We start from the raw sequence: 26,919 nt of genomic DNA, 5'->3' as shown, positions 1-26,919 counted from the left end.
TGGAATTCAAAAAATCACTATTTCAAAACTGCTTCAGGCAAAGATCAATGAATGTTAAAACCAAGGCGTGAAAGGTTTTGGAAACAGTAATAGTCATGTGATCTCAAAGTATCACACCATAGATTACATACTAATTGTAAAGAGAAAAGGGTACCTTTATAAATTTGTCTTATTTTGGAGAAGCTAGTTTCTCTTCATGTTTTGTCTATTCAGGCCAGTCTCTGACGCTCTCATTGTTTGCCTATTTTTTCTACTAGCTTGTTTGTTTTACTAACTGAATTGTATAAAGTTATATACTTTGAACACTGTAATGCAAAATATCTTTACTGAGTATGAGACTTGTGTATGTCACTTTTTGTGGCAAATTTAATATATCTTTCCCTACCCTCAGGGTCTCAGAGATAGTCTCCCATATTTTCTCCTGAAGGCAGGAATTCTACTTGGCTTGTTTTTATAAGGAGCTGAACAGTGAGCCCTGATCTATTACTGTTGAAAAATACAAACCACTCTTGCAGCCTCCTTATATCAAAGTCATCCTTTAGTTCTCAGAGCTTTTCCACCTTTACATGGAGACTCCTTTCAAAAGCATGAACAACTGAAAATTACTATTTAAAATAATATATGGTAAAGTCATAGTTTCACGGTATTAAAATAAATAGAAAAGAATATAATCTTACATGAGTGAACAACATTTCATCCCTGAGCTCTTCAGACCTTTCATTTGGAGTCCAAGCTTCAGCAAACTGCAGGAAATCCCATTTTTCTTTATCACCCTCCTCGGCCTGAAGTTTTTCCTTCCTCCCATTCAGTGTGCTTCCTGTAACCTGAGCCTGTAAGATGGAAAAGCATATAGATTTTACGACAGGTTGCCTTACAGATGACATTTACTAAGCAGTAACCTGGTTTTGCATTTGAGTCACAAGCAATCCAATAAAGAAAATCTTATTTTTTCAATATATCATGGGCTTTAGCAATCAAGAATCACTCAAGGTTCAAGAATGCTTTTGAGAAAGTGTATGTTCTCACCTTACAAAAAGGACTTGGGGTTTGAAAATGTTTTGTTTCCTTACTAGCTCATCCTCCCCTGGCCTCTAAAATGGTAGAGAAGGACTTGGAAGACAATAGGAACACAAGTAAATTCATGTTGCTCTCTTATTACCAAGGACAGCAGGTAAAGTATTACCAACCGAAGCCTTTTCTGGACTTGGTCTCTATCAACATCAATATCTCAGTGTATGTATATATGCTTTGCCTGAAAACACCAAAACTCAGCCTCTTAACTCATACAAGCTATGGATAATAAGCTCTGAGTAAAAGTTGGTAACCTGGTTTAAATTCAAGCTTTACCTTACGATTCAACATTCCCCACATAAGGGTGTCTAGAGTCCCATTTGCAATAAGGTAGTGAATATTCACAGAACTGCACTGTCCAATCCGGTGAGCACGGTCTTCTGCTTGTTTTATATGTCCGGGGTCCCAGTACAACTCAGCAAACACAACATGAGTTGCAGCAGTAAATGTCAAACCCTAAGCAAAATAAAGTGAAGAAAAAAAGTGAAAAGTGAAAGTGTTAGACACTCAGTTGTGTCCGACTCTTTGAGACCCCCTGGACTGTAGCCTGCCAGGTTCCTCTGTCCATAGAGTTCTCTGGACTGAGTGGGTAGCCATTCCCTTCTTCAGAGGATCTTCCTGACCCAGGAATCAAACCTGGTCTCCTGCAGTGCAGTCACCCCGGAAGCCCAAAGTAAAGAAACTGAGATGCAAATAAACTGAGAATTTAACATAGAGCCATGTATAATAAAGTCTTTCTGAGTACGTTCACTGGACAAGAGAACACTGAAGGACTTAAAAACAAATCAGTCTTTCATTTTAAGTCAAATTAAGAAAATTTAATTCAGATAAATGAAGACTGCTTACTGCAAATTAGTCAGGTGAACTACAAAGTACATGTTTAAAAGGTATTTCAGTATTTCAAAAGTCAGTTTGACGGATGTATACATAAACAAAATCACTTTATCCTCTGATGTATACTGGGTTCACATTACCATTGGAAAATCTAATAAAATACATTATAAATGAGAATATAATTCTAACACATGGTATCCATAGCAACTAGGCAGAGAGCAATGACATCCTCTATTCATTTAATTTATTCTGTTTTATAAAGCAATAAAATCATGTCTACAGTCAAAACCTTTTCTATCTTTGGAATTTCTCATGTTGCATCCCAAAGACTGATGTTTACTGATTTGTATCTTGATGTATACAATACAGTTGCATCTTTGTGCAACTGTATTTTATATCAGTTTGAAACAGTATGACATTAAAAGTATTAACTAGGTCTTGTTTTATAACTAATATATGAAATAATGCAAGTCTCTTTAAACTGTGTTAAAAAATGCATGACTTTAAAGTGGGTAGGTCAAGCGAAATGTGGACCATGCTTATTGCCACACAGTAGTGGGTGGTATTACGTGGTCAACAGGAACACCTACCATATTATGGTAGTGTTATCTAATCCATGGCTGTTGTTCACATGCCCTGGAACTTCTGTGAGTGACTTCCATGACTGCTGTGCTGCTCTGATGTTATTTTAACTTAAAATATTTTCATATCACATAACAACATCATATTAGCATTCATTAAACAGTGGCACTCATTCTCAAGCTGAAGATCAACCACTTTGGAACAGAACTTAGAAGTAATAAAAACATGGACAGAGTCAAATAAACACCATGTTAAACTGTGCTGCTATTTAGGATTTGAAAAGCTGCAAAATATCAGAGATAACGCAAGAAAATTAAGTAGCATTTAAAGTAAAAAGTATCATAAAAGTGTAAAAAGTATCATATGACCATACAAGAAAAAAGGGAAAATATGTTGGCAAGATCAAATCACTCAAAGATGCTATTAATACTAAACTACAATGGAAGATTCAGAAACCTCCAGGACAAAGCCCTTTCTACTTTCCTTCATTCTGATGAAGATTTTATTAATAGTATTCAAGGGTATTAAGTTTTGAATTATACAAGGCCTTCAGGAATACAGCCTTGAATAGAATGTGAGTGCCTTGTACAATCTTAATTTCAGAAAGTCTTTTATCAGGTCATTCCCAGACTCTCCTGCCCAGATTCTTCCTACTTATCTACTCCCAAGCTATTGGTACTCCATTTCTACTTTTAAGCTCTTTTTTATAATATTTTCTATGGCTGAAATATTCTAACAGATATAAAACTCAGACTACTAGAAATTCAATCCAACATGAAAGTGTTGAGACAACCATCTTTTTGATTAGAACTCCTAGTGAGTTCTACAACTTCTTCATCTTCATGGATTCTCTCTATATAGACAATTTTATATACATCAATTAGCTCACTAAAAGGAGAACTTTGGCCCTGGTCCAGATTCCAGAATCCACAGAAGTTGCCAGATTTGCCATATACCAGGTTGGATATTTAACAACAATATGCCCAATTGCTTTTCCCTCTGTTAAATATCCTGGCTTAGATATTTACATCAAAATATTCTAGAATGCTAGTAGGAAAAATGTTCAGAAGCGTCCCCTTCTACAGTGGGTAGTACAGACCAATATCTATTCTTTTCTTACCCCTTTGTAACATAACACTTGACCAATAAAGGCTACTGTTTCCAGTTTCATTTTAAGACAGTTGTGGCTCTGGGAATAACTGCAGGCCAGTGAGATGTAGCATGCCTTTCTCCACTCAGCTGCCTGGATCATAGATATCAGCTCTAGCAGAACTCTTAGATGAGATACCTGCTAAGAGTGGTAAACAGCCTTGGACTGTCTGTATCCAAGAGTGAAATTTTGTGTATTTAAGTCATTGTTAATTTGGATTTACATTTACTTGTAGCCAAACCTAATTCTAAGAAACAAACTAAGGGCATTCCACAAAAAACTCAGAAAGACAGGAGCGTTCTTTTTTCCTCAGGCCACCTTGCCTCACAGACTCTGATGAAAACAACCAAGTAAGATGAGTGCTGTAAGAAAGGGATGAGAAAATGCTATACAAAAGTTCATGGGAAAGCATTATAATGAAATTTAACTTTACTCTTTCAGGAAATTCTTTACTTGAAAATTCAGGAAGCTTATAATCAGAGGTGTTGAGGTCTCCTTCTGTTACACTTTCTAGCTCTTCAAGGTGGAATGAGTATTTATCACACCAAATAGGAAGTTATAGTTAAGGTTAATGGCCTTTTTATTATCTCAACATTTCATTATCAAATTCAGACGTGAAACTTCTTACCTGACCAGCAGCCTGAATGCTGAGGATAGCCACACGAGTCTCAGGATCCTTTTGAAACTGATTAACCAGATGTATTCTTTCTGAAGATGGAACACTTCCATCTATCCTGATGTAACGAGTCTACCATCAACAACAAGGGAAATGGCAAAATTAGGACAAGCTCCATCTTATTATATACATGTTACAGCTTATTTTTATGTTCACACAATAAAACCGAAACTGGTGAAAATGATCGGTTAGTAAATGTTGTATAAGACTCTTAACCAGATTTCTTAAACCTGATTATAAAAATTTCTTATTTTTAAATATTTTAAGCTACTTGAGAATGGTATCTAGTCTAATTCATCTTCATACCATCAATGCCAAGTGTGATGTCACAGGAGTGACAGATATAACAGGAGTTTCATAATCGTAACTGGATTATTGTCTTCAATAATGTTCTAGGTAAAGTGATATACAAACTTTAAAAGATGGATCAGACTAATTTTAAAGTTACAGGACCACTAATTCCAAAGTGAAAATAAAGTCAGACATGTGAGAAAAAGTGGATTCAGCCCATGTATTTGGGATTCAGGAACAGTAGTCCTGAAATGTTGCAACATTAACTGGGAAAACATCTTTTTTAAAGTAGCATTTGAGTCATCTTTTTCCCATTTTTAAATTTAAAAGAAATATGTGATTTGGTCATCTCCACTGAGGTAAGAACCAAGACACACAAACACATTTTTAAAAAAGAAGTAAATATTAAGTACTAAATTGAACCATGCTGTCTTTTAGGAACAATATGAGTTTAGAAAATATAAGCAGTCAGTGTACGTCAGAATAGTTTTTAAAAACTTATTACTCAAATTTGTAAAAACAGGCATAAGCCCTGAATTTCAAACTGTCTCATTTTTATATGCACTTTTATGGAAAACATTGCCTTAAATACTTGAGACACAGTTTTATAAGTAAACCAGCAAATTAATGATTTAATAGAATGTCCCTTATCAACTTTTCTATGTCCTCATAAACAGATATAAATTGACCAGTGATCCATCAACAGAGACTATAAAATCTTCTGAGGGTCTTTCTAAAGAAAACATACTGTCAGGCAAAGGAGAGTTTGGGAGAAATTAACCTCCAACACCATGACTACCTACATTTTTAACTCTTAGTGGCATTAAACAGAATTCTAAACACACCAATAAAGTGGGAGTGGGAAGAAGAGACACATTTGGAATACATCCCAATAGTTTTAAGGTATAACGGAATCAGAATTAAACATCTAATATTGTTCAATCATTTCAAAAATTTCTAAGGCTAATTAATCCTTCCTCAGAGGATCTATCACAGATACTATATGATAATGAGAAAGCATCCCTTTAATATATAGCACTTTACTATGTTATGTTATTATAAATCATTCTATGAAGGAAAGACTAGAATTATTTCTTTGGTAATGTTAATGACTATTAGCAAATACTTGAAAAAAGTACACAAAGTTTTAAAAAACATGGCTTTATTCCTCCCTTTAAAAAAGCTAACTGCACCAGCAAGTGGTTCTGATGTTACACGGATATTAAGCTCTTATAATTTGTCAGGAACTTCCTCTGGCTGATCCAGAGCATCTCAAGAAGGCCTTAGCACACACAGAGGGGTGACAGGTTTAAACTTGGAAAGAAAAAAACGGCAGATACTGTTCTGATAGTGCTGTTGGGGAACAAGGTGGACCTAAAGGCAGTGAAGCCAGCATGTTTCAGGGGGCTTACCTGGGTGTATGTTTCAGACTCACCCATACTAAATCTTAATATTCTATAAAGTAGGCTGCCTAGATGTTTAAAAAGTATGACTGCAGCTGGATAACAAAACTGTCTAAATTTATTCTTCCTTTCCCCTCAAAATCACCCACATTCTAGGCCACCATGTGGGTAAACAACAATTTTAACTGCCTATACCAATCTCAGGAGAAGGCAATGGCACCCCACTCCAGTACCCTTGCCCGGAAAATCCCATGGATGGAGGAGCCTGGTAGGCTGTAGTCCATGGGGTCGCTAAAAGTCGGACACGACTGAACGAGTTCACTTTCACTTTTCACTTTCCTGCATTGGAGAAGGAAATGGCAACCCACTCCAGTGTTCTTGCCTGGAGAATCCCAGGGACGGGGGAGCCTGGTGGGCTGCCGTCTATGGGGTCGCACAGAGTTGGACACGACTGAAGTGACTTAGCTTAGCTTAGCTTAGCTTAGCTTATACCAATCTCAAATGGTTTATCCAATAACAAAAACAGAATTCACATGATAGTCTATTAAGGCAGCAGAGTTTAATCCATGCATCCAATTTGATCAGTGGAGTATTATGACTGGTATAAAAGACAAATATTAGTAGTATATTATCAACACAGTGGAAATATAATATTAGTATATGTGTGCATGCTCGGTTGTGACCAACTCTGCGACCCCATGGACAGTAGCCCGCCAGGCTCCTCTGTTCATGGAACTTTCTAGGCAAGAATACTGGAGTAGGTTGCCATTTCCTACTGGGATCTTTCCAACACAGGGATCAAACCTGTGTCTCTTGCATCTCCCACATTGGCAGGATGATTCTTTACCACTGTGCCCCGTTGATCCCAATATTAGTACAATTTAAAAAATATATACATTTGTATAATTTGCAATAAAATATGTAATAATAATTTATATATATACATCCCACAATCTGAAGAAGGCAAAAAAAAATCCACCTCAATTATAAAAACTACAGTTGATGTTTAGCATATAAAAACTGCATCCTACGTAGTGTTTTATAAATAAAACCTACCTTGTTTTCTATAACGGCTTCTGTGCAAGCTTGGAGCATGCTTAAATGGTGAGCGAAAACCAGAAATTTAAGTGAATCATTCTGAAGCATCATCTTAATATAATCCTTTACAGCACCTGCCTAAATATAAAAAGTTAAACCTCATTAATGTCATAAGAATGTTTATAAGAAATCATGCCACTTTAATAACGCAAGGAAAGCCTGAAAATCAGTAAGTTTCTATGAACTTTAACTGTTTTGTCCTCAAGGCAGCCTATAGTAGAAGCCCACACCTAAAGCGACGCGTGAAACAAGAGGAACATGAGAGGGAAAAAACTGAGAAATAAAATAAAAACAAGATAAGAATTTAGATGGAAAACAACAACAAGATAGGGAAGGAGTCTCAAAGCAAAGTGGGTAGTCAAGCAAGCTGTGGTGAGGAAGCAGTTGGTGGTTTTGTCAAGAAAGTAATTTTCAAAAAAAAAAGCTCATACAGAGGAGTACGTGGAACAGAGTGAAGGAGAAAATGGAAGATAAAAAGGCAAACAAATGGCACTGTGTGTGTGGGAGAGAAACTGAAAAAGAATAAGAAAACTGAGCTCAAGTTTAAGGGTTAAGGAAAGTTGTTTTTTCATTTCTTTTTAACTAAGAAACTAAGGTAGATTTACAAAAAGGCTGTTAAAGGTGTAGAAAGACTGAGAAAAATAAGAAATGAGGGGACTGTGCTTGTCTCCAGGATGGAGAAGGTTGCAGAACAGGCTGGCGTGATGGGATTAAGAGATCAGTAGGGAGGTGAGAGAGAATAGGTAGGGAGACAAAGAAATCCTGAGGCAGAAGGGAGAAAAATCATGAAAGCTCATACTGAATAGGCTTTTCTTAGCTAGCTAGAGGCCAGGTTACTGGTTAAGCATAAGAAATCAATATGAGATGAATTAAATAGGAGTTAAATTTAAAATGGATAGCCAGAATTAAATTTAAAACACGAATACAATATCTCTTAACTGTTAAAATAAATTAGTCAGACATTTTGGGAAAAGATAGCAGGCTGAATATATTTAACCTCCACTCCTCAGTGCTATATTTAAATGATAGAAAAATGTATAGAGAAAAAGAGGTTGGAGAGGGATCAATAGCCACAAAACTTTGCAAGTGAAAAAGCAGACAGACGCCTGGTAACTGATTAGCCAACCTGACAGTTCTTAAGCTGCCAGTATGGAGTGTTGAGAAGTACCTGGTTTAAAATGGCGTGATCAGAAAAGGATCAGGAAATGTCACCTCTGGAAGTGAGGATAGGGATGTGGCTAAAATAGGAAGACTGTTTGAAAAAATGTTTAAGTAGCTAAATATGTGCTGTGCTGATCCATAGCCTTTCTCTACCCATTCCACATAAGAGGTGATCTCCCAATCCATCCTGGAAGAAAACTATAAATTTATTTTCTGGAGAGGGCAAAACAGAGGTTATTCAGGTGGAGGAATCCTACACTGATGTTAGGTCATCCTGCAAAAAATCAAGGGGATTAGATGTAAGTTACATAACAAATGGTGAGATCTGACCCTCTCTCTCCATTTTTTTTATTCCCTAGGGTCCCCAAATAGAGACTGAGGCAAGGGAGAAGAATCGTGTAAAATGATTCTTTTTGGGAAAAGCAGACCACTAAAAAAAAGACTAAAGATACTGATATTGGGGTTCCTCAACAAGACATCCCAATCAGATCACTCAATTATTATCCTTCAATAAACATGGAAACTCTACATATCCATTCAGAGTTCCTAGTTAGCGTTTAAAATCTTGTAAATAAAAGCAAGCAAACAAACAGAAAAACCCAACAGACATTTGTGGAAAGCAACCTACATGAATAGATCAACAATGCAGAGAGAGAAAAAACCAAACTAGAACAGGACACTACAAAAAGAAAAAAAAAAAAAAGAGTTGGGGGAGTGGGGCAGAATTCTCTTGGAAATTAAAACTATAATAGCAGAAATGAAAAATCTACTGGTTACTAAGCTGAGAAAATCTTCCAGGAAGTAGATGGAAATATAAAATAACAGAGAAAATATAAAATATAATTAGAGAACCAGACCATGAAAACAATATGTGAATAATAAAAGTTCTAGAAAACAACATAGAAAAAAATAGAAATTAAAAAAAAAAAAGAATATTTTACAGAACTTAAAACTGGAAGTTCCCAAAATGGAAACTAGAAAATGCCCAATGAAGATCCTTCATAACAGACGAAAATGGACCCAGAGCAAGGTCCATAATCATGAAATCTTAGGACAATGGGAACAAAGAAAGAACTCTACAAGTCTCTAGAGAAGGGAGGAACAGATTTCACAGAAACAAAACAGAATAAAACATCTGAATGGCACTGGTTATCTCAACATTGATACTGAATGAGAGAAAACGATTTTTAACAATTCATATACAGCCAAATTAAAAATCAGATATAAAAGTAGAACAAAGGCATTTTCAGATATGCAGAGTTTCAAACAATTTACTGCCAACGTACCCCTTCTTGGGAGGCTACTGGAAAATGTACAGCAAAACAAGGGAATAAAAAAATAAAGAAAATTATATATATATATATATATTTGAAAAAGAAGTAATTCAGTACAAGGGAGAAATAGATAAAAATCCCTGATAAGAGTTTCACAGCAAACCTAAAGAAAAACTGTCTAGACTGCAGTTGATCAAATGGTACAGGAGAAATTTCATTAAGTGGATAAAATTGATGTAATGCTAACATTTAAAGATATTGCAAGGAGTCTGGACAACTAAGGTAAGAGGCTGAATTAGTGAAAAATGAGTCATAAAAGAAAAAACATCCATAGTATATTGTATTGTTCATCTGTAAATTATAAACATGGTTCTAATAATGTACAAGTTTAATACTGATCAAGCCAAAATTAGTATAAATTTATATAAAATTTGTAAAACTGTAACTTTCTCCCTCTCTTCATCCATTTCTATCTCTTGATCCATCAATCTATCAATCTATCTCCCTATCTATTGCTGTTTGAAGAATGGGAACAGGGGAAAGGTCTGGATGTGAGGGTGGGGCTGAAGACCAAAAGGGCTAAAATTTTATCTTACATATAGAGAAACCAATTGATGATGCCTAAAATGACACTTGCTGCAAAGCAAGCAGTAATACCAACCAAGAAGTAAGATAAACCCATTGCTGAGGGATCTGAAGTAAATCCCTCAAAATCAGCTACAAGAAAAGAACGTGGTTGCCTCCAGGGAATAAATTTAGGAGACTGTTACTTTTTTCGAAATTTCTATTTCTCCTCATTAAATTATGATCATATGTAGCTTTGTAATAATTAAAAAAATTTTTAATAGGAAACAGTTTAAAACATTTTAAAATTGAAAAATACCAATTTAAAATTCATGCATATGACTATCAAGTCACAAGATTGATTCTCTCCAAGCTACATTTTGTACGTCTATGTTTTCTAAAGACTAAAAATTCATACAATGAGATTGGAGGCTGTTAAGAACTTTAGCCTTGGATTTCAGTGCCTCAGAAGGTGGAAATGAAGCCCTCTCAAAATAAGGAGCTATAAATTCCAGATATGTTGCCATGGTAACTGAACCACTTTAATAAACTGCATGTTTGCCTAAAGAGCTATATTTACTGTGATAAGCCTTTCAGAAAGTACATGTCAAGTTGGAGTATTTTTAAGGTACATTCATTTTCCAACCACTGCAGACTTCAGACTAAATAACCACTGCAGCCCTAGTCCCAGATGCATTCCCCAATTCTACACAAGCGAGCTGTTTCTACCAGTCTCCTCCACTCCCATCACCCCCTCCTCAGTACAACCAGAAACTGCTGGTGCCAAGTGCTCAAGCCCCTTTCCGTCTATTCCTCCCCATCACAGGTTCAGAAAGGCTTATGGTTACTACTAATATTATAAATTCAACTAGATAAAGTTCAATGGGTTAAACAATCTCTTGGGACTAACCTGTTAGCTAGCGTTGTGATGTTGCTTCTGAGGAGAAAATGTGTTTGCAGAACCAAAAAATCTACACAGCAAAGGGATTTTGGGATTCTCTTAGGTTCTTAGGTCGGGGACTGCACAGGTTTGCATTTTAAAATGAACTATACATGCATTTTCCCTGTTCTGATTCTAGTCTGATTAAAAGTCACTGCATTGTCATATTTTAAGTTATCTGAATAGAAGTTTGCTTTTGAAGTATCTTAAGTGCATTTTATACAGGTACGGCAGGTCCTGTTAACGATCAGTGATTTGGTCACACCGGTTCAGGTTTTATAGCAGCTATAGTACTCACAATTTCATTTCATTTTACTAAAATTGGTCTGTTAGTAATGTGTCTGTGAGCCAAAGTTCTAATTTAAATAATGAAGACTACACACTATGTCTCATTTAAGGAGATGCAGAAATAATGAGAATATGTTATATGATTTATTTCTTAAATTTTTTTTTCAGTGAATAGGTACACATAATACTTTTTGAAGTAAAAGTAAAGAAAAACCTACATTGCATTAAAGGCCTGAGGAAAGTTACTTTAAGTTGTCAGTCTTTCATCAAATAATAAGAGGGGAAAAGAGCAAAAAAAACACCAAACTTGAGCTATGACAAAGAGTTTCTCCTTGTCAAACTTCAGTTACGTTCCTCTTAGCCCTCTTCTTAACTAGGCCTCAATTTTGGCCTTCCAAGTCTCTCTTGCCCTTTCCAGGTCCAATTTTAGCAAGAATCCTGCTAAGCCAATTTATCAAGAATGCCCCTACTCTTGATACCTGATTAACTCTTGATACCTGATCAAGTTCCTAATCCTCACTATTTACAGCTAATTTCTTGGCCTTCTTTTTGCAAGAATTCTGTTTTGACCTTGATTTTGATCTGATAAATGCACACATCCCTGCTGCAAGAAAGTCTAGAATTACCGGTTATCCAAGTAGAAGAGTGAGTGACCAAAGGAACCATAACTGATTTATTTTTTTTTTTTTTTATTCTTCCAATTTTATTTTATTTTTAAACTTTACATAATTGTATTAGTTTTGCCAAATATCAAAATGAATCCGCCACAGGTATACATGTGTTCCCCATCCCGAACCCTCCTCCCTCCTCCCTCCCCATACCATCCCTCTGGTCCGTCCCAGTGCACCAGCCCCAAGCATCCAGCATCATGCATCGAACCTGGACTGGCAACTCGTTTCCTACATGATATTTTACATGTTTCATTGCCATTCTCCCACATCTTCCCACCCTCTCCCTCTCCAACAGAGTCCATAAGACTGTTCTATACATCAGTGTCTCTTTTGCTGTCTCGTACACCGGGTTATTGTTACCATCTTTCTAAATTCCATATATATGCGTTAGTATACTGTATTTATGTTTTTCCTTCTGGCTTACTTCACTCTGTATAATAGGCTCCAGTTTCATCCACCTCATTAGAACTGATTCAAATGTATTCTTTTTAATGGCTGAGTAATACTCCATTGTGTATATGTACCACAGCTTTCTTTATCCATTCATCTGCTGATGGACATCTAGGTTGCTTCCACGTCTTGGCTATTATAAACAGTGCTGCGATGAACATTGGGGTACACGTGTCTCTTTCCCTTCTGGTTTCCTCAGTGTGTATGCCCAGCAGTGGGGTTGCTGGATCATAAGGCAGTTCTATTTCCAGTTTTTTAAGGAATCTCCACACTGTTCTCCATAGTGGCTGTACTAGTTTGCATTCCCACCAACAGTGTAAGAGGGTTCCCTTTTCTCCACACCCTCTCCAGCATTTATTATTTGTAGACTTTTGGATCGCAGCCATTCTGACTGGCGTGAAATGGTACCTCATAGTGGTTTTGATTTGCATTTCTCTGATAATGAGTGATGTTGAGCATCTTTTCATGTGTTTGTTAGCCATCTGTATGTCTTTTTTGGAGAAATGTCTATTTAGTTCTTTGGCCCATTTTTTGATTGGGTCGTTTATTTTTCTGGAGTTGAGCTGTAGGAGTTGCTTGTATATTTTTGAGATTAGTTGTTTGTCGGTTGCTTCATTTGCTATTATTTTCTCCCATTCTGAAGGCTGTCTTTTCACCTTGCTAATAGTTTCCTTTGATGTGCAGAAGCTTTTAAGGTTAATTAGGTCCCATTTGTTTATTTTTGCTTTTATTTCCAATATTCTGGGAGGTGGGTCATAGAGGATCCTGCTGTGATGTATGTCGGAGAGTGTTTTGCCTATGTTCTCCTCTAGGAGTTTTATAGTTTCTGGTCTTACGTTTAGATCTTTAATCCATTTTGAGTTTATTTTTGTGTATGGTGTTAGAAAGTGGTCCAGTTTCATTCTTTTACAAGTGGTTGACCAGATTTCCCAGCACCACTTGTTAAAGAGATTGTCTTTAATCCATTGTATATTCTTGCCTCCTTTGTCGAAGATAAGGTGTCCATATGTGCGTGGATTTATCTCTGGGCTTTCTATTTTATTCCATTGATCAATATTTCTGTCTTTGTGCCAGTACCATACTGTCTTGATAACTGTGGCTTTGTAGTAGAGCCTGAAGTCAGGTAAGTTGATTCCTCCAGTTCCATTCTTCTTTCTCAAGATCGCTTTGGCTATTCGAGGTTTTTTGTATTTCCATACAAATTGTGAAATTATTTGTTCTAGCTCTGTGAAGAATACTGTTGGTAGCTTGATAGGGATTGCGTTGAATCTATAAATTGCTTTGGGTAGTATACTCATTTTCACTATATTGATTCTTCCAATCCATGAACATGGTATATTTCTCCATCTATTAGTGTCCTCTTTGATTTCTTTCACCAGTGTTTTATAGTTTTCTATATATAGGTCTTTAGTTTCTTTAGGTAGATATATTCCTAAGTATTTTATTCTTTCCGTTGCAATGGTGAATGGAATTGTTTCCTTAATTTCTCTTTCTGTTTAATGGATACAAAAACAAGACCCCTACATATGTTGTCTACAAGAGACCCACCTCAAAACAGGGGACACATACAGACTGAAAGTGAAGGGCTGGAAAAAGATTTTCCATGCAAATAGGGACCAAAAGAAAGCAGGAGTAGCAATACTCATATCAGATAAAATAGACTTTAAAACAAAGGCAGTGAAAAGAGACAAAGAAGGTCACTACATAATGATCAAAGGATCAATCCAAGAAGAAGATATAACAATTATAAACATATATGCACCCAACACGGGAGCACCACAGTACGTAAGACAAATGCTAACAAGTATGAAAGGAGAAATTAACAATAACACAATAATAGTGGGAGACTTTAATACCCCACTTACACCTATGGATAGATCAACTAAACAGAAAATTAACAAGGAAACACAAACTTTAAACGATACAATAGACCAGTTAGACCTAATTGATATCTATAGGACATTTCATCCCAAAACAATGAATTTCACCTTTTTCTCAAGCGCACATGGAACCTTCTCCAGGATAGATCACATCCTGGGCCATAAAGCTAGCCTTGGTAAATTCAAAAAAATAGAAATCATTCCAAGCATTTTTTCTGACCACAATGCAGTAAGATTAGATCTCAATTACAGGAGAAAAACTATTAAAAATTCCAACATATGGAGGCTGAACAACACGCTGCTGAATAACCAACAAATCACAGAAGAAATCAAAAAAGAAATCAAAATTTGCATAGAAATGAATGAAAATGAAAACACAAAAACCCAAAACCTGTGGGACACGGTAAAAGCAGTCCTAAGGGGAAAGTTCATAGCAATACAGGCACACCTCAAGAAACAAGAAAAAAGTCAAATAAATAACCTAACTCTACACCTAAAGCAACTAGAAAAGGAAGAAATGAAGAACCCCAGGGTTAGTAGAAGGAAAGAAATCTTAAAAATTAGAGCAGAAATAAATGCAAAAGAAACAAAAGAGACCATAGCAAAAATCAACAAAACCAAAAGCTGGTTCTTTGAAAGGATAAATAAAATTGACAAACCATTAGCCAGACTCATCAAGAAACAAAGGGAGAAAAATCAAATCAACAAAATTAGAAACGAAAATGGAGAGATCACAACAGACAACACAGAAATACAAAGGATCATAAGAGACTACTATCAACAATTATATGCCAATAAAATGGACAACGTGGAAGAAATGGACAAATTCTTAGAAAAGTACAACTTTCCAAAACTGGACCAGGAAGAAATAGAAAATCTTAACAGACCCATCACAAGCATGGAAATTGAAACTGTAATCAGAAATCTTCCAGCAAACAAAAGCCCCGGTCCAGACGGCTTCACAGCTGAATTCTACCAAAAATTTAGAGAAGAGCTAACACCTATCCTGCTCAAACTCTTCCAGAAAATTGCAGAGGAAGGTAAACTTCCAAACTCATTCTATGAGGCCACCATCACCCTAATACCAAAACCTGACAAAGATCCCACAAAAAAAGAAAACTACAGGCCAATATCACTGATGAACATAGATGCAAAAATCCTTAACAAAATTCTAGCAATCAGAATCCAACAACACATTAAAAAGATCATACACCATGATCAAGTGGGCTTTATCCCAGGGATGCAAGGATTCTTCAATATCCGCAAATCAATCAATGTAATACACCACATTAACAAATTGAAAAATAAAAGCCATATGATTATCTCAATAGATGCAGAGAAAGCCTTTGACAAAATTCAACATCCATTTATGATAAAAACTCTCCAGAAAGCAGGAATAGAAGGAACATACCTCAACATAATAAAAGCTATATATGACAAACCCACTGCAAACATTATCCTCAATGGTGAAAAATTGAAAGCATTTCCTCTAAAGTCAGGAACAAGACAAGGGTGCCCACTTTCACCATTACTATTCAACATAGTTTTGGAAGTTTTGGCCACAGCAATCAGAGCAGAAAAAGAAATAAAAGGAATCCAAATTGGAAAAGAAGAAGTAAAACTCTCACTATTTGCAGATGACATGATCCTCTACATAGAAAACCCTAAAGAGTCCACCAGAAAATTACTAGAAATAATCAATGACTACAGTAAAGTTGCAGGATATAAAATCAACACACAGAAATCCCTTGCATTCCTATACATAACTGATTTAATAAGCAATCCACAGTTTCACTGTACCAGCCTATGCACTTAGACATGCATAGTTTAATCTTTGAGACAAGCATGTGCTGCTGGCAGGAGCAATCAGTTTAGCAAAATCTCCCTACCTTGATTTATCCTCTTACTAATTTTCTGACCACCGACCCCTTTACCCTGCTTGTTGGCTATAAATCCCCAGCTCTCTCTGCTGTGTTCAGAGTTGAGTGATCTCTCGCCTCAGTTGCAATAGAGTTGACTCCTATTGCAAACTCTAGTGAGATAGAGTCAACTCCTTGAATAAAGTCTTCCTTACTGTTTTAACAAGTATCAGAATAACTTTTTCTTTAGCACCTATAACTTGTAGCTAAGGGAGCATGAGCTAAAAAAAGCTTCTCCTTAAGTTTTGAAGTCCTCAACCCCAGACTAATGGCAGATCTATTTAGATATCTGGTGTGCATGTGTGTGCTTAGTCATGTCCAACTCTTTGTGCCTAGATGGACTGTAGCCTGCCAGGTTTCTCTGTCCATGGAATTTTCCAGGCAAGAATACTGGAGTGGGTTGCCATTTCCTGCTCCAGGGGGTCTTCTTGACCCAGGGATCAAACCCATGTCTCTTGCGTCTCCTGCACCGGCAGGCAGATTCTTTACCACTGTACCACCAGGCACATGATTTAAGGACACCTCTTCAAGCCCATATTAGTCAAGAAGAGGTGAACTGTGATTGGTCTCAGCAAGTCTAGTACTTTCATTCCCCAATGATTCTGCCTTATAGGGAAAATGGGAAGTCTGCTGGAGGCTTCAAAAACAAAAACAAAATAATGCTCAGTGACAAACGGACGTTATGGAAAACTTCCTTGCTTTGGATGTTACGACCTGCACTTGACACCAGGGCCTCCCTGGAAGCTCAGCTGGTAAAGAATCCACCTGCAATGTGGGAGATTCCGGTTAGATTCTTGGGTCAGAAGTTCCCCTGGAAAAGAGATATGCTACCCACTCTAGGATTCTTGGGCTTCCGTGGTGGCTCAGATGGTTAAAGAATCTGAATGCAATGCAGGAGACCTGGGTTCAATCCCTGGGTTAGGAAGCTCCCCTGGGGGAGGGCAAGGCAACCCACTCCAGTATTCTTGCCTGGAGAATCCCCATGGACAGAGGAGCCTGGCAGGTTACAGTCCATGGGGTCGCAAAGAGTCAGATATAACAGCACAGCACACTGCAGCAATTACCCTGGGGCTACTATGGAAGCTCTTGAGCAAAGTGGTGAACTACAGCAGCCAGAGTAGAAAGAAGAATCCAGATGCGTTAAAAAAACAAAAACAACCCTTTATTGAGATATAATTCACACACCATAAGACTCACCCATTTAAAGATTACAATTCAACAGTTTTTAGAACATTTAGAGATGTGCATCCTTCACAATTTCAGAATATTTTCATTTCCCTAAAATCTTTCATCTCTTAGCAATCACTCCACCTCCACTGCAGGCCCCTGTATCAACCTAGCTCTAGGCAAACACTAATCTACTTTCTGTCTCTATGGACTGGACTGTTTTGACAGTTCATACAAATGGAATCACACAATATGTGGTCTTTTGTGACTGGCTTATTAGCACAATGCTTTCAATCCATGTTGTAGCATTTTTCAGTGTTTAACTCCTTTTTTTATTCCAAGTAACATTCCACTGTGAGGACATACCACATTATACTTGTCCATTCATCAGTTGACAGCCTCTCTGACTCTTGTTTCTATTCATTTATCTATTTCATCCTATAATGTTTCTTACTGATTTGTAAATTTATGATAGTTAATTCATCTTTTATCCTTTAAAACTATTTTAAATGAGGAAAGGAACATAATAAGTAAAAGAGAACATTGCTTATTTACCCCTCTAACATCCCTAGTGGCTCAAGATGGTAAAGAATCTGCCTGCAATGTGGGAGACATGGGTTCGATCCCTGGGTTGGGAAGATCCCCTGGTGAAGAGAATGGCTATCTACGCCAGTATTCTCCCTGGAGAATTCCATGAGTCCATGGGGTCACAAAGAGTCAGACATGACTGAGTGACTTTCACTTCTCTTCACCTGCCCTGCAGACCACCACAAAGAAAGGCTAGGAATTTGTCTTCTGCTAGGGCACTAAGGCTGTCACCAAGTATACCAGCTCCAAGTAAATATAATATGCCTAGCTGCTGCTAACAGAGAAGGCAATGGCACCCCACTCCAGTACTCTTGCCTGGAAAATCCCATGGACGGAGGAGCCTGGTGGGCTGTAGTCCATGGGGTCGCTAAGAGTCGGACACAACTGAGCGACTTCACTTTCACTTTCACTCCCTTTCCCCCTGCCAATGGTTGTTAATTTAGAAACCATTTCATCAACCTGAAAAAACATTTTCAAATCTGGTAGAAGACAACTTTTTAGGGAAGAATGGTCACTCCATACTCTTGTCAGAACCCCATGCCAAAATTTTCCCACAGGAAACTTCCAAAGATAACTTGGGTGAATTATAAGAAGTGTGATTTTCTTATTGCTAGGCATGCTTATAAACACATCTGTAAATAGAAATCTAACATGTCTAATACAGCTAATCTTTTGACACTGACCAAGTTCTGCAAGCAGCCTATTTCACACCAAGAAGCAGAAGGGCTACAATACTGTATGTAAGAAGAGAGTAACCCAAATTTAATACCTTAACCAAGACAATTTTACAAAAGAACCTGGGATCCTAAACCTTTCCATAAAACTTTTTGGAACAAGATATTATTATAAACCAATTGTTCAATCTAATCTATCTTTTTATCTATCAGGCAAAGATGGATGAGAGAGACTATTCCCATGAATAATCTACTCCACTGTGTTAACCAAATTTAGGCAAAGTTAGAAAGTAAAGGCAACATTACTATGGACTTTAAAAATATTTTTCATAAAAAGTTTATTTCATGTGAGTTTGATCATAAAAGTCATTGATCAAAAGAGCTAATCTAATTCTTTAAAAACTGAATCAATTCTGAAAAACATTCTCAATCTCTTTCTAAACTCCATCCATTGATCACATCAATAAGGTAACCAATTTTGTATGACTCAGCATGAATAAATCTTATTTGGGCGTTTAAAATGACAACACATAGAATGTATAGATTTTTAAATTCTATATCTTCTCTTGCCATACCTGAACAGAGATGCTAAAAAATCAGTAACAGGGAAACAGAAGTCACCTTAAACCCATGGTCACCAACAAATATTACAATTATTCTGCTACCTTAGGGGAATGATAGGCAAGTGTATGTACTTAGTAGCCAAACTGTGCACGTTCAAATCCTGCCTCACTCGTTTACAATCTGAGAGTCTCTGAGCAAGTCACTTAAATGCTGTACCTTGGTTTCCCCATAAAAGGGGATAAAAAGTACTTATTACACAAAGAGTAGTAGTAAAAATTAAACGAGTTAGTGAATAAAATATGCTGGGGACAGTTGGCACATGGTAAACACTGTAAGAGTGTTAGCTCATATTTTTACTATATTTCTCCGGTAGACAGCAAAAACAATTTAAAAAAATCAGAACCTATGTCTCTTAATTCTTAAACTTACCACTGCCCAGAGAAAATAGAATTCATCATTTGAGAATTCTGTTACTTTTCCTTACTTTTTTTTTTTTTTACTCATTGTTCACTTCCTTTCCTTTCATACAAGAGACATATTTCTTCTCTTCTTCCTCCACCTGTGGACTTAGCCATTCCTGCCACCTCAAAATGGATTCCCTGATAGCTCAGTTTGTAAAGAATCCGCCTGCAATGCAGGAGGTCCCAGTTCGATTCCTGGGTAGGGAAGATCCACTGGAGAAGGGATACGCTACCGATTCCAGAATTCTTGGGCTTCCCTTGTGGCTCAGCTGGTAAAGAATCTGCCTGCAATGAGAGAGACCTGGGCTAAACCACTCTTAGTTCTTGAGTGGATATCTTCACATCTTTACTAAAGCCTTCCTCCATTCCACATAGCCACATAACTAACATACCACCTTCCTCCTCTAAAAAGAAAATATTGTTTTATTTGTACTTTACTATTACTGACCATCTCCTTACTAATACAGGAACCCTACAGCACCTGGCTCAGGCAGGTTCTTTACCACTGAGCCACTAGTGAAGCCCTCAGAGCCAGAGACGCTTTCCTCAAAAAAAAAAAAAAAAAAAAGAACTGGCTCAGGAAGAGGCACCCTAGTCTCACAATATCTCAGTCCCTGTGCAGCAGGGAACACTGCAGTGACCTTACTGAACCTCATTGCATGGTATAAGTAGGATTCCCCCTGTTTAGCAGACAGAAAATCCGCTTTGTGTTGAAAGTAATTTGCCTGTGCAAAGTTTTTAAAGCACTAAGAAATGTTGCCATCCCCACAGTGACAGGAAATTTAAAGTTATGGGTTGATTTCATCATTTTCTTAGGAAAAATAACTGGCATTTCTCTTAAAATGGTTTTCTCTAAAGAGATAAGATTGCAAGGTACCAGAAAATAACTGAGAGTTAGCTAACCACGCATACAACTTACATCTGTTTTATTTCTAGGACAGCATTAGGCTGATCTTAAATCTAAAGAATCTGTTCAAGACTTGTTGCTGAGAAGGAGGGAGAGGATGTGGGAGTGACGGATTGGGAGTTTGGGATTAGCAGGTGCAAACTATTACACAGAGACTGGATAAACAACTAGGTCCTACTGAATAGCATAGGGAACTACATTCAATGTCCTGTGGTAAACCATAATGGAAAATATACAAAGGAATGTATAAATATGTACAGCTGCATCACTGTGCTGTACAGCAGAAACTAATACAACATTCTCAATCAACTACAATTTAAAAAAAGAATCTGTTCATTTTCACCTGTTAATATTCTCAACAAATATCACAGAGGAATAAAAATAATGGTATAGAGAAAGTAATTGTAATTACCTCAGATTCTTCAACAATTGACTTTGTACTAGCAACATTAATTATTTTATGGTCATTTCCTTGGTTAGCACTTATCATTATCACTTATGCTTACCATTATCATTATTAAATTTCTTGTTAAGAAGTATCTGAAAAAGAGATCTCAATATTATAAAAGCAAACATGTTAAAAACTTCTACAGAGACCTCCCTGGTCAGGGAATTGGATCCCACATGCTGCAATTAAGCATTTGTATGTCACAACTAAAGATCCTGTACAGCCAAAAAATATTAAAAAACCAAAACTTATACAGCCTCTATCCCCCTAAGAAGTACAAGTATTTAAACTCAAATGGCAGAACAGCATAAATGTCTGTACAGCACATGGATGATATATGTCAACACCATTATATAGTACTGCATTGTATATATTAAAAATTATCATATTAATATGGCCTGATTTGCTGACATGACCTAATTGGAAGCACTGGAATTGTTATTCCCATCTGCTTAAGACATTGTTAAGGTGAAAATGAAAGTTGCTCAGTTGTATCCAACTCTTTGCAACCCCACTGACAGTAGCCTGCCAGGCTCCTCTGTCCTTGGAATTCTCCAGGCAAGAATACTGGAGTGGGTAGCCATCCCCTTCTCCAGGGGATCTTCCCAACCCAGGGATCAAACTGGGGTCTCCTGCATTGTAGATTAATTCTTTAGCATCTGAGCTACCCGGAAAGCCCTCTAAGACATTGTAGGGTATGAAAAAAAGAGAGAAGGTGAGAAAGAAATCTATCCTGGAGGTTTATAAAAATAGGATAGATGGAGATCCATTTGTCTGGAAGACTTTACATGGTAACTCTGCCTGGAGTAAAGTAAGAGGCCAGATGGCCCGCCGAGGTCCTTTTGGGTCCATTGTTCCCTAACCACAATGAATAGAGAATGTAAAAAGAGTAATATAAATGGACGTGGGAAGTACTTATTTCCTCAGAAGAGCTGACAAGGACAAGATTTTAGGCAATAATTAAATATATGCCTCTAAAAATAGCATATCCTACAGAATTCCCTGACAGTCTAGTGGCTAGGAGTCCATGTTTTCACTGCCAGGGGCCTGGGCTCACACCCTGGTCTGGGAACTAAGATCCCATAAGACTTGTGTCATGGCCAAAAAAAGAGAAAAAAGTAAATAAAATAAAATTGCATATCCTATAAATATACTTTTATACTTATATCCTATAAGACAGAGAAGCCTGGCATGCTGCAGTCCACGGGGTCACAAAGAGTTAGGCACAACTGAGCGACTGAACTGAACTAACAAGTATACTCACACAAATACATTTACTTGAAAACTCATTATTTTCTTCAAATTCCTTCTTTTTCTCATCAAGATTTTCAAATTTATATAAACTATCATTAGATAGTTATAATTATCTTTAAATTTCTCAACATAATTCTTCAAGTGATTCAATAAAAAGTAAAGCACTTCCAATATGATGCTCCAGAGTATAAAACAAACCTGTTACCTCATGGCTTGAGTCTTGCTGAATTTGGCACAGATCATACTTAACAGGGAACTGTGTTCACAAACATCAATCTAGTCAGCCAAGCAAAAAATCCAGATCCTACTTTTACCAAACTCTCCTCCACATTCAATCAATCACTAATGTCTTAATATATTTTGAATTATTCCTTTCTTTCAATTTAAGATGTGGTACAGCCACCACCCTTAGTTCAGATCATCTAGATTACCAGTGCAACATCCCTGCCTACAGGATTACTCCTTCCAGTGCATTCTTTACACACAGGCATACCTTGGAGATTCAATTGCAGATTCAACTCCAGATCACAGAAACAAAGAAAATATTTCAAGAAAGGGAGTCACATGAATTTTTGTTTCCCAGTGCATTCAAAACTTACATTTACACTATGCTGTAGTCTGTTAAGTGTGCAATAGCATAATGTCTAAAAGAACTATATACATACTCAACTGAGAAATACTTTGTTGCTGAAAAATGCTAAAAATCTGAGCCTTCAGCATGGTATAATCTTTTTGCTGATGAAGGGTCTTGCCTCAGTGCTGCTGGCTGCTGACTGGTCAGGGTGATGGCTGCTGAAGGTTGGGGTGTCTATAGCAACATCTTAAATTAAGACAACACTGAAGTTGGCTGCATTAATTGACTCTTCTTTATGTGCACAATTTTCTTGTGCATGCAATGCTGTTTAATAGCATTTGACCCACAGCAGAACTTCTTTCAAACCTGGAATCAATCCTCTCAAGCTCTGTTGTGGCTTTTCCAACTAAATTTATGTCATATTCTAAATCCTTTGTCAGTTCAACAACCTTCACAGCATCTTCACCAGGAACAGGTTCCATCTCAATAAACCACTTTTTTACTCATCCACTGAAGTGACTGCTTCTAATGAAGAATTATCATGACTGTCTGCAAATCCCCACTGATGGCAATCTGTTCTGAGACTTAAGGGGCTGGGCCTGTGCTCTTAAAAGAAGTTCAGGCTTTATAAGGGCTCAAACAGAATGGACTCCAAAGGAATTGTGCCTATCCTGTCGAGACCCTAGTCCTAGCGCATCATCCCTCAGCAACTTGAAAACAAGTGGTGTGGCTGCCCTGTCACAGTTTAGGCTCCTTGATTAATGGCTCTGAGGACACAGGCCATAAGAGGTGGCAGAAATGGTAAGTGCCCCAGATTTGGTTTATGCTTTTATTGTGGAATGGAAGAGTGCTTGTCACATAATAAATACAGTTTTATCATGAGATTGCAGCATTCAGTTACATCTTGAGGCTCCACTTCTAGTTCTCTTGCTATTTCTGCCACATCTGTAGTTACTTCCTTCTTTGAAGTTTTGAACACCTAAAAGTTATTCACTAGGGTTGGACTCAAGCTTCTTTCAAATTCTTGTTAATGTTGCTATTTAGACCTCTTCCCATGAATCACAAATGTTCTTAATGTCATCTAGAATGGTAAATCCTTTCCAGAAAATTTTCAACTGAATTTTTCCAGATCCAAATTAGGAATCACTATCTGTGGCAGCTACAGCTTTATGATATGTATTTCTTAAAGAAAAATGTTGAAAGTTGAAATTACTCCATGATTCATGGGGCTGAAAAACTGATATTGTATTAGCAGGTATAAAAACAACATGAAGCTCAACATACATCTCCATCACACCAGGTACTCTCAATGAGCAGTAGTATTTTGAAAGGAATCTTTTCTGGGCACTGTTCTCAACAGTGGGCTTAAAATATTCAGTCAATCATGATGTAAACAGATCTAGTCAACCAGGCTTCCTTGTTCCACCTGTAGAGCACAGGCAGAGAAGATTTAGCATAATTCTTAAGGGCCTTAGGGTATACAGAATGGTAAATGAGCACTCAATAGGTGAGAAAAGAGAAGCAAAAAGCAAAGGAGAAAAGGAAAGATATACCCATTTGAATGCCGAGTTCCAAAGAACAGCAAGGAGAGATAAGAAAGAGCCTTCCTCGATGATCAATGCAAAGAAATAGAGGAAAACAACAGAATGGCAAAGACTAGAGATCTCTTCAAGAAAATTAGAGATAACAAGGGAACATTTTGTGCAAAGATGGGCTCAATAAAGGACAGAAATGGGATGGACCTAACAGAAGCAGAAGATATTAAGAGGTGGCAAGAATACACAGAAGACCTATACAAAAAAAAATTTTCATGACCCAGATAACCACAAAGGTGTGATCTCTCACCTAGATTCAGACATCCTGGAATGCAGTCAAGTGGGCATTAGAAAGCATCACTAGGAACAAAGCTAGTGGAGGTGATGGAATTCCAGTTGAGCTATTCCAAATCCTGAAAGATGATGCTGTGAAAGTGCTGCACTCATTATGCCAGCCAATTTGGAAAACTCAGCAGTGGCCACAGGACTGGAAAAGGTCAGTTTTCATTCCAATCCCAAAGAAAGGCCATGCCAAAGAATGTTCAAACTACCACACAATTGCACTCATCTCACATGCTAGCAAAGTAATGCTCAAAATTCTCCAAGTCAGGCTTCAAGAGTATGTGAACCGTGAACTTCCTGATGTTCAAGCTGAATTTGGAAAAGGCAGAGGAACCAGAAATCAAATTGCCAACATCCGATGGATCACTGAAAAAGCAAGAGAATTCTAGAAAAGCATCTACTTCTGTTTTATTGACAAGCGATAGCCTTTGACTGTGTAGACCACAACAAACTGTGGAAAATTCTTCAAGAGAATGGAATACCAGACCATCTTACCTGCTTCCTGAGAAATCTGTATGCAGGTCAAGAAGCAACAGTTAGAACTTGACATGGAACAACAAACTGGTTCCAAATTGGGCAAGGAGTATGTCAAGGCTGTATATTGTCACCCTGCTATTTTACTTATATGCAGAGTACATCATGTGAAATGCCAGGCTGGATGAAGCACAAGCTGGAATCAAGATTGCTGGGAGGAATATCAATAACCTCAGATATGCAGATGACACCACCCTTACGGTAGAAAGCAAAGAAGAACTAAAGAGCCTCTTGATGAAAGTGAAAGAGGAGAGGGAAAAAGTTAGCTTATACTAATCCACATTCAAAAAACGAAGATAATGGCATCCGTTCCCATCACTTCATGGCAAATAGATGGGAAAACAATGGAAACAGTGATGGACTTTATTTTCTTGGGCTCCAAAATCACTGCAGGTGGTGACTGCAGCCATGAAATTAAAAGACATTTACTCCTTGGGAGAAAAGCTATGACCAACCTAGACAGCGTATTAAAAAGCAGGGACATTACTTTGCTGACAAGGGTCCATCTAGTCAAAGCTATGGTTTTTCCAGTAGTTATGTATGGATGTGAGAGTTGGACCATCAAGAAAGCTGAGCACTGAAGAACTGATGCTATTGAACTGTGGTGTTGGAGAAGACTCTTGAGAATCCCTTGGACTGCCAGGAGATCCAACCAGTCAATCCTAAAGGAAATCAGTCCTGAATATTCATTGGAAGGACTGATGCTGAAGCTGAAACTCCAATACTTTGGCCACCTGATACAAAGAACTGACCCATTGGAAAAGACCCTGATGGTGGGCAAGGTTGAAAGCAGGAGGAGAAGGGGATGACAGAGGATGAGATGGTTGGATAGCATTACCAACTCGATGGACATGAGTTTGAGCAAGCTCCAGGAGTTGGTGATGAACAGGGAAGCCTGGCATGCTGCAATCCATGGGGTCACAAAGAGTCAGACACAACTGAGCAACTGAACTGAACAACCTGAGCACTGGCTTCAACTTAAGTCACCATCCACATTAGCTCCTGTTTAGGAGAGTAAACCTGTCCCTTTAAGCTTTGAACACAGGCACTGACTTCTCCTATCTAACTGCATAAGTCCTAGATGGCATCTTTTTCCAATATAAGGCTGTTTCATCTACAGTGAAGATCTGTTGTTTAATGTAGCCACCTTCATTAATTATTTTAGCCAGATCTTCTGAATAACTCGCTACAGATTCTACATCAGCACTTGCTGCTTCATCTTGTATTTTTATGTTATAGAGATGACTTCTTTCCTTAAACTTCATGAACCAACCTCTGCTACCTTCAAACTATGCTTCTGTAGTTTCCTCATCTCTCTCAGTCTTCAAAGAATTGAAGAGAGGTAGGGCCTTGCTCTAGATGAGGCTTAGGCTTAAGGGAATGTTGTGACTGGTTTGATTGTCTTTCCAGACCACTAAAACTTTTCCCATATCATCAGTAAGACAGTTTTGTTCGTTGGAGCAACACTTTTAATTTCCTGCAAGAACTCTTCCTTTGTGGTCACAACCTGGCTAACTCTTTGGTGCAAGAGGCCTAGCTCTCAGCCTACCTCAGTTTTCAACATGACTTCTTCACTAAGCTTGATCGTTCCTACTTTTGATGTAAAGAGACACATGTGC

The 26,919-nt window shown here is 37.5% G+C and overlaps 1 protein-coding gene across 3 annotated transcripts in view; it reads right to left on the bottom strand.

The window, feature by feature from the left end:
• ZRANB3 (zinc finger RANBP2-type containing 3) overlaps nucleotides 1-26,919 on the bottom strand; it is a 305,694-nt gene that overhangs the window by 64,186 nt on the left and 214,589 nt on the right. For all 3 annotated transcript variants that reach the window (XM_061439301.1, XM_061439316.1, XM_061439311.1), the window contains 4 exons: nucleotides 7,064-7,183; nucleotides 4,266-4,385; nucleotides 1,348-1,527; nucleotides 678-830 (listed from right to left, as the gene is read on the bottom strand). In XM_061439301.1, coding sequence (XP_061295285.1) covers nucleotides 678-830; nucleotides 1,348-1,527; nucleotides 4,266-4,385; nucleotides 7,064-7,183 — 573 coding nt within the window. The remainder of the gene's footprint in view (nucleotides 1-677; nucleotides 831-1,347; nucleotides 1,528-4,265; nucleotides 4,386-7,063; nucleotides 7,184-26,919) is intronic.

Source organism: Bos javanicus, chromosome 2, assembly GCF_032452875.1.
Source record: "Bos javanicus breed banteng chromosome 2, ARS-OSU_banteng_1.0, whole genome shotgun sequence".
Classification (NCBI taxonomy): Eukaryota; Metazoa; Chordata; class Mammalia; order Artiodactyla; family Bovidae; genus Bos; species Bos javanicus.
This window is presented reverse-complemented; position numbering and strand designations above follow the sequence as displayed.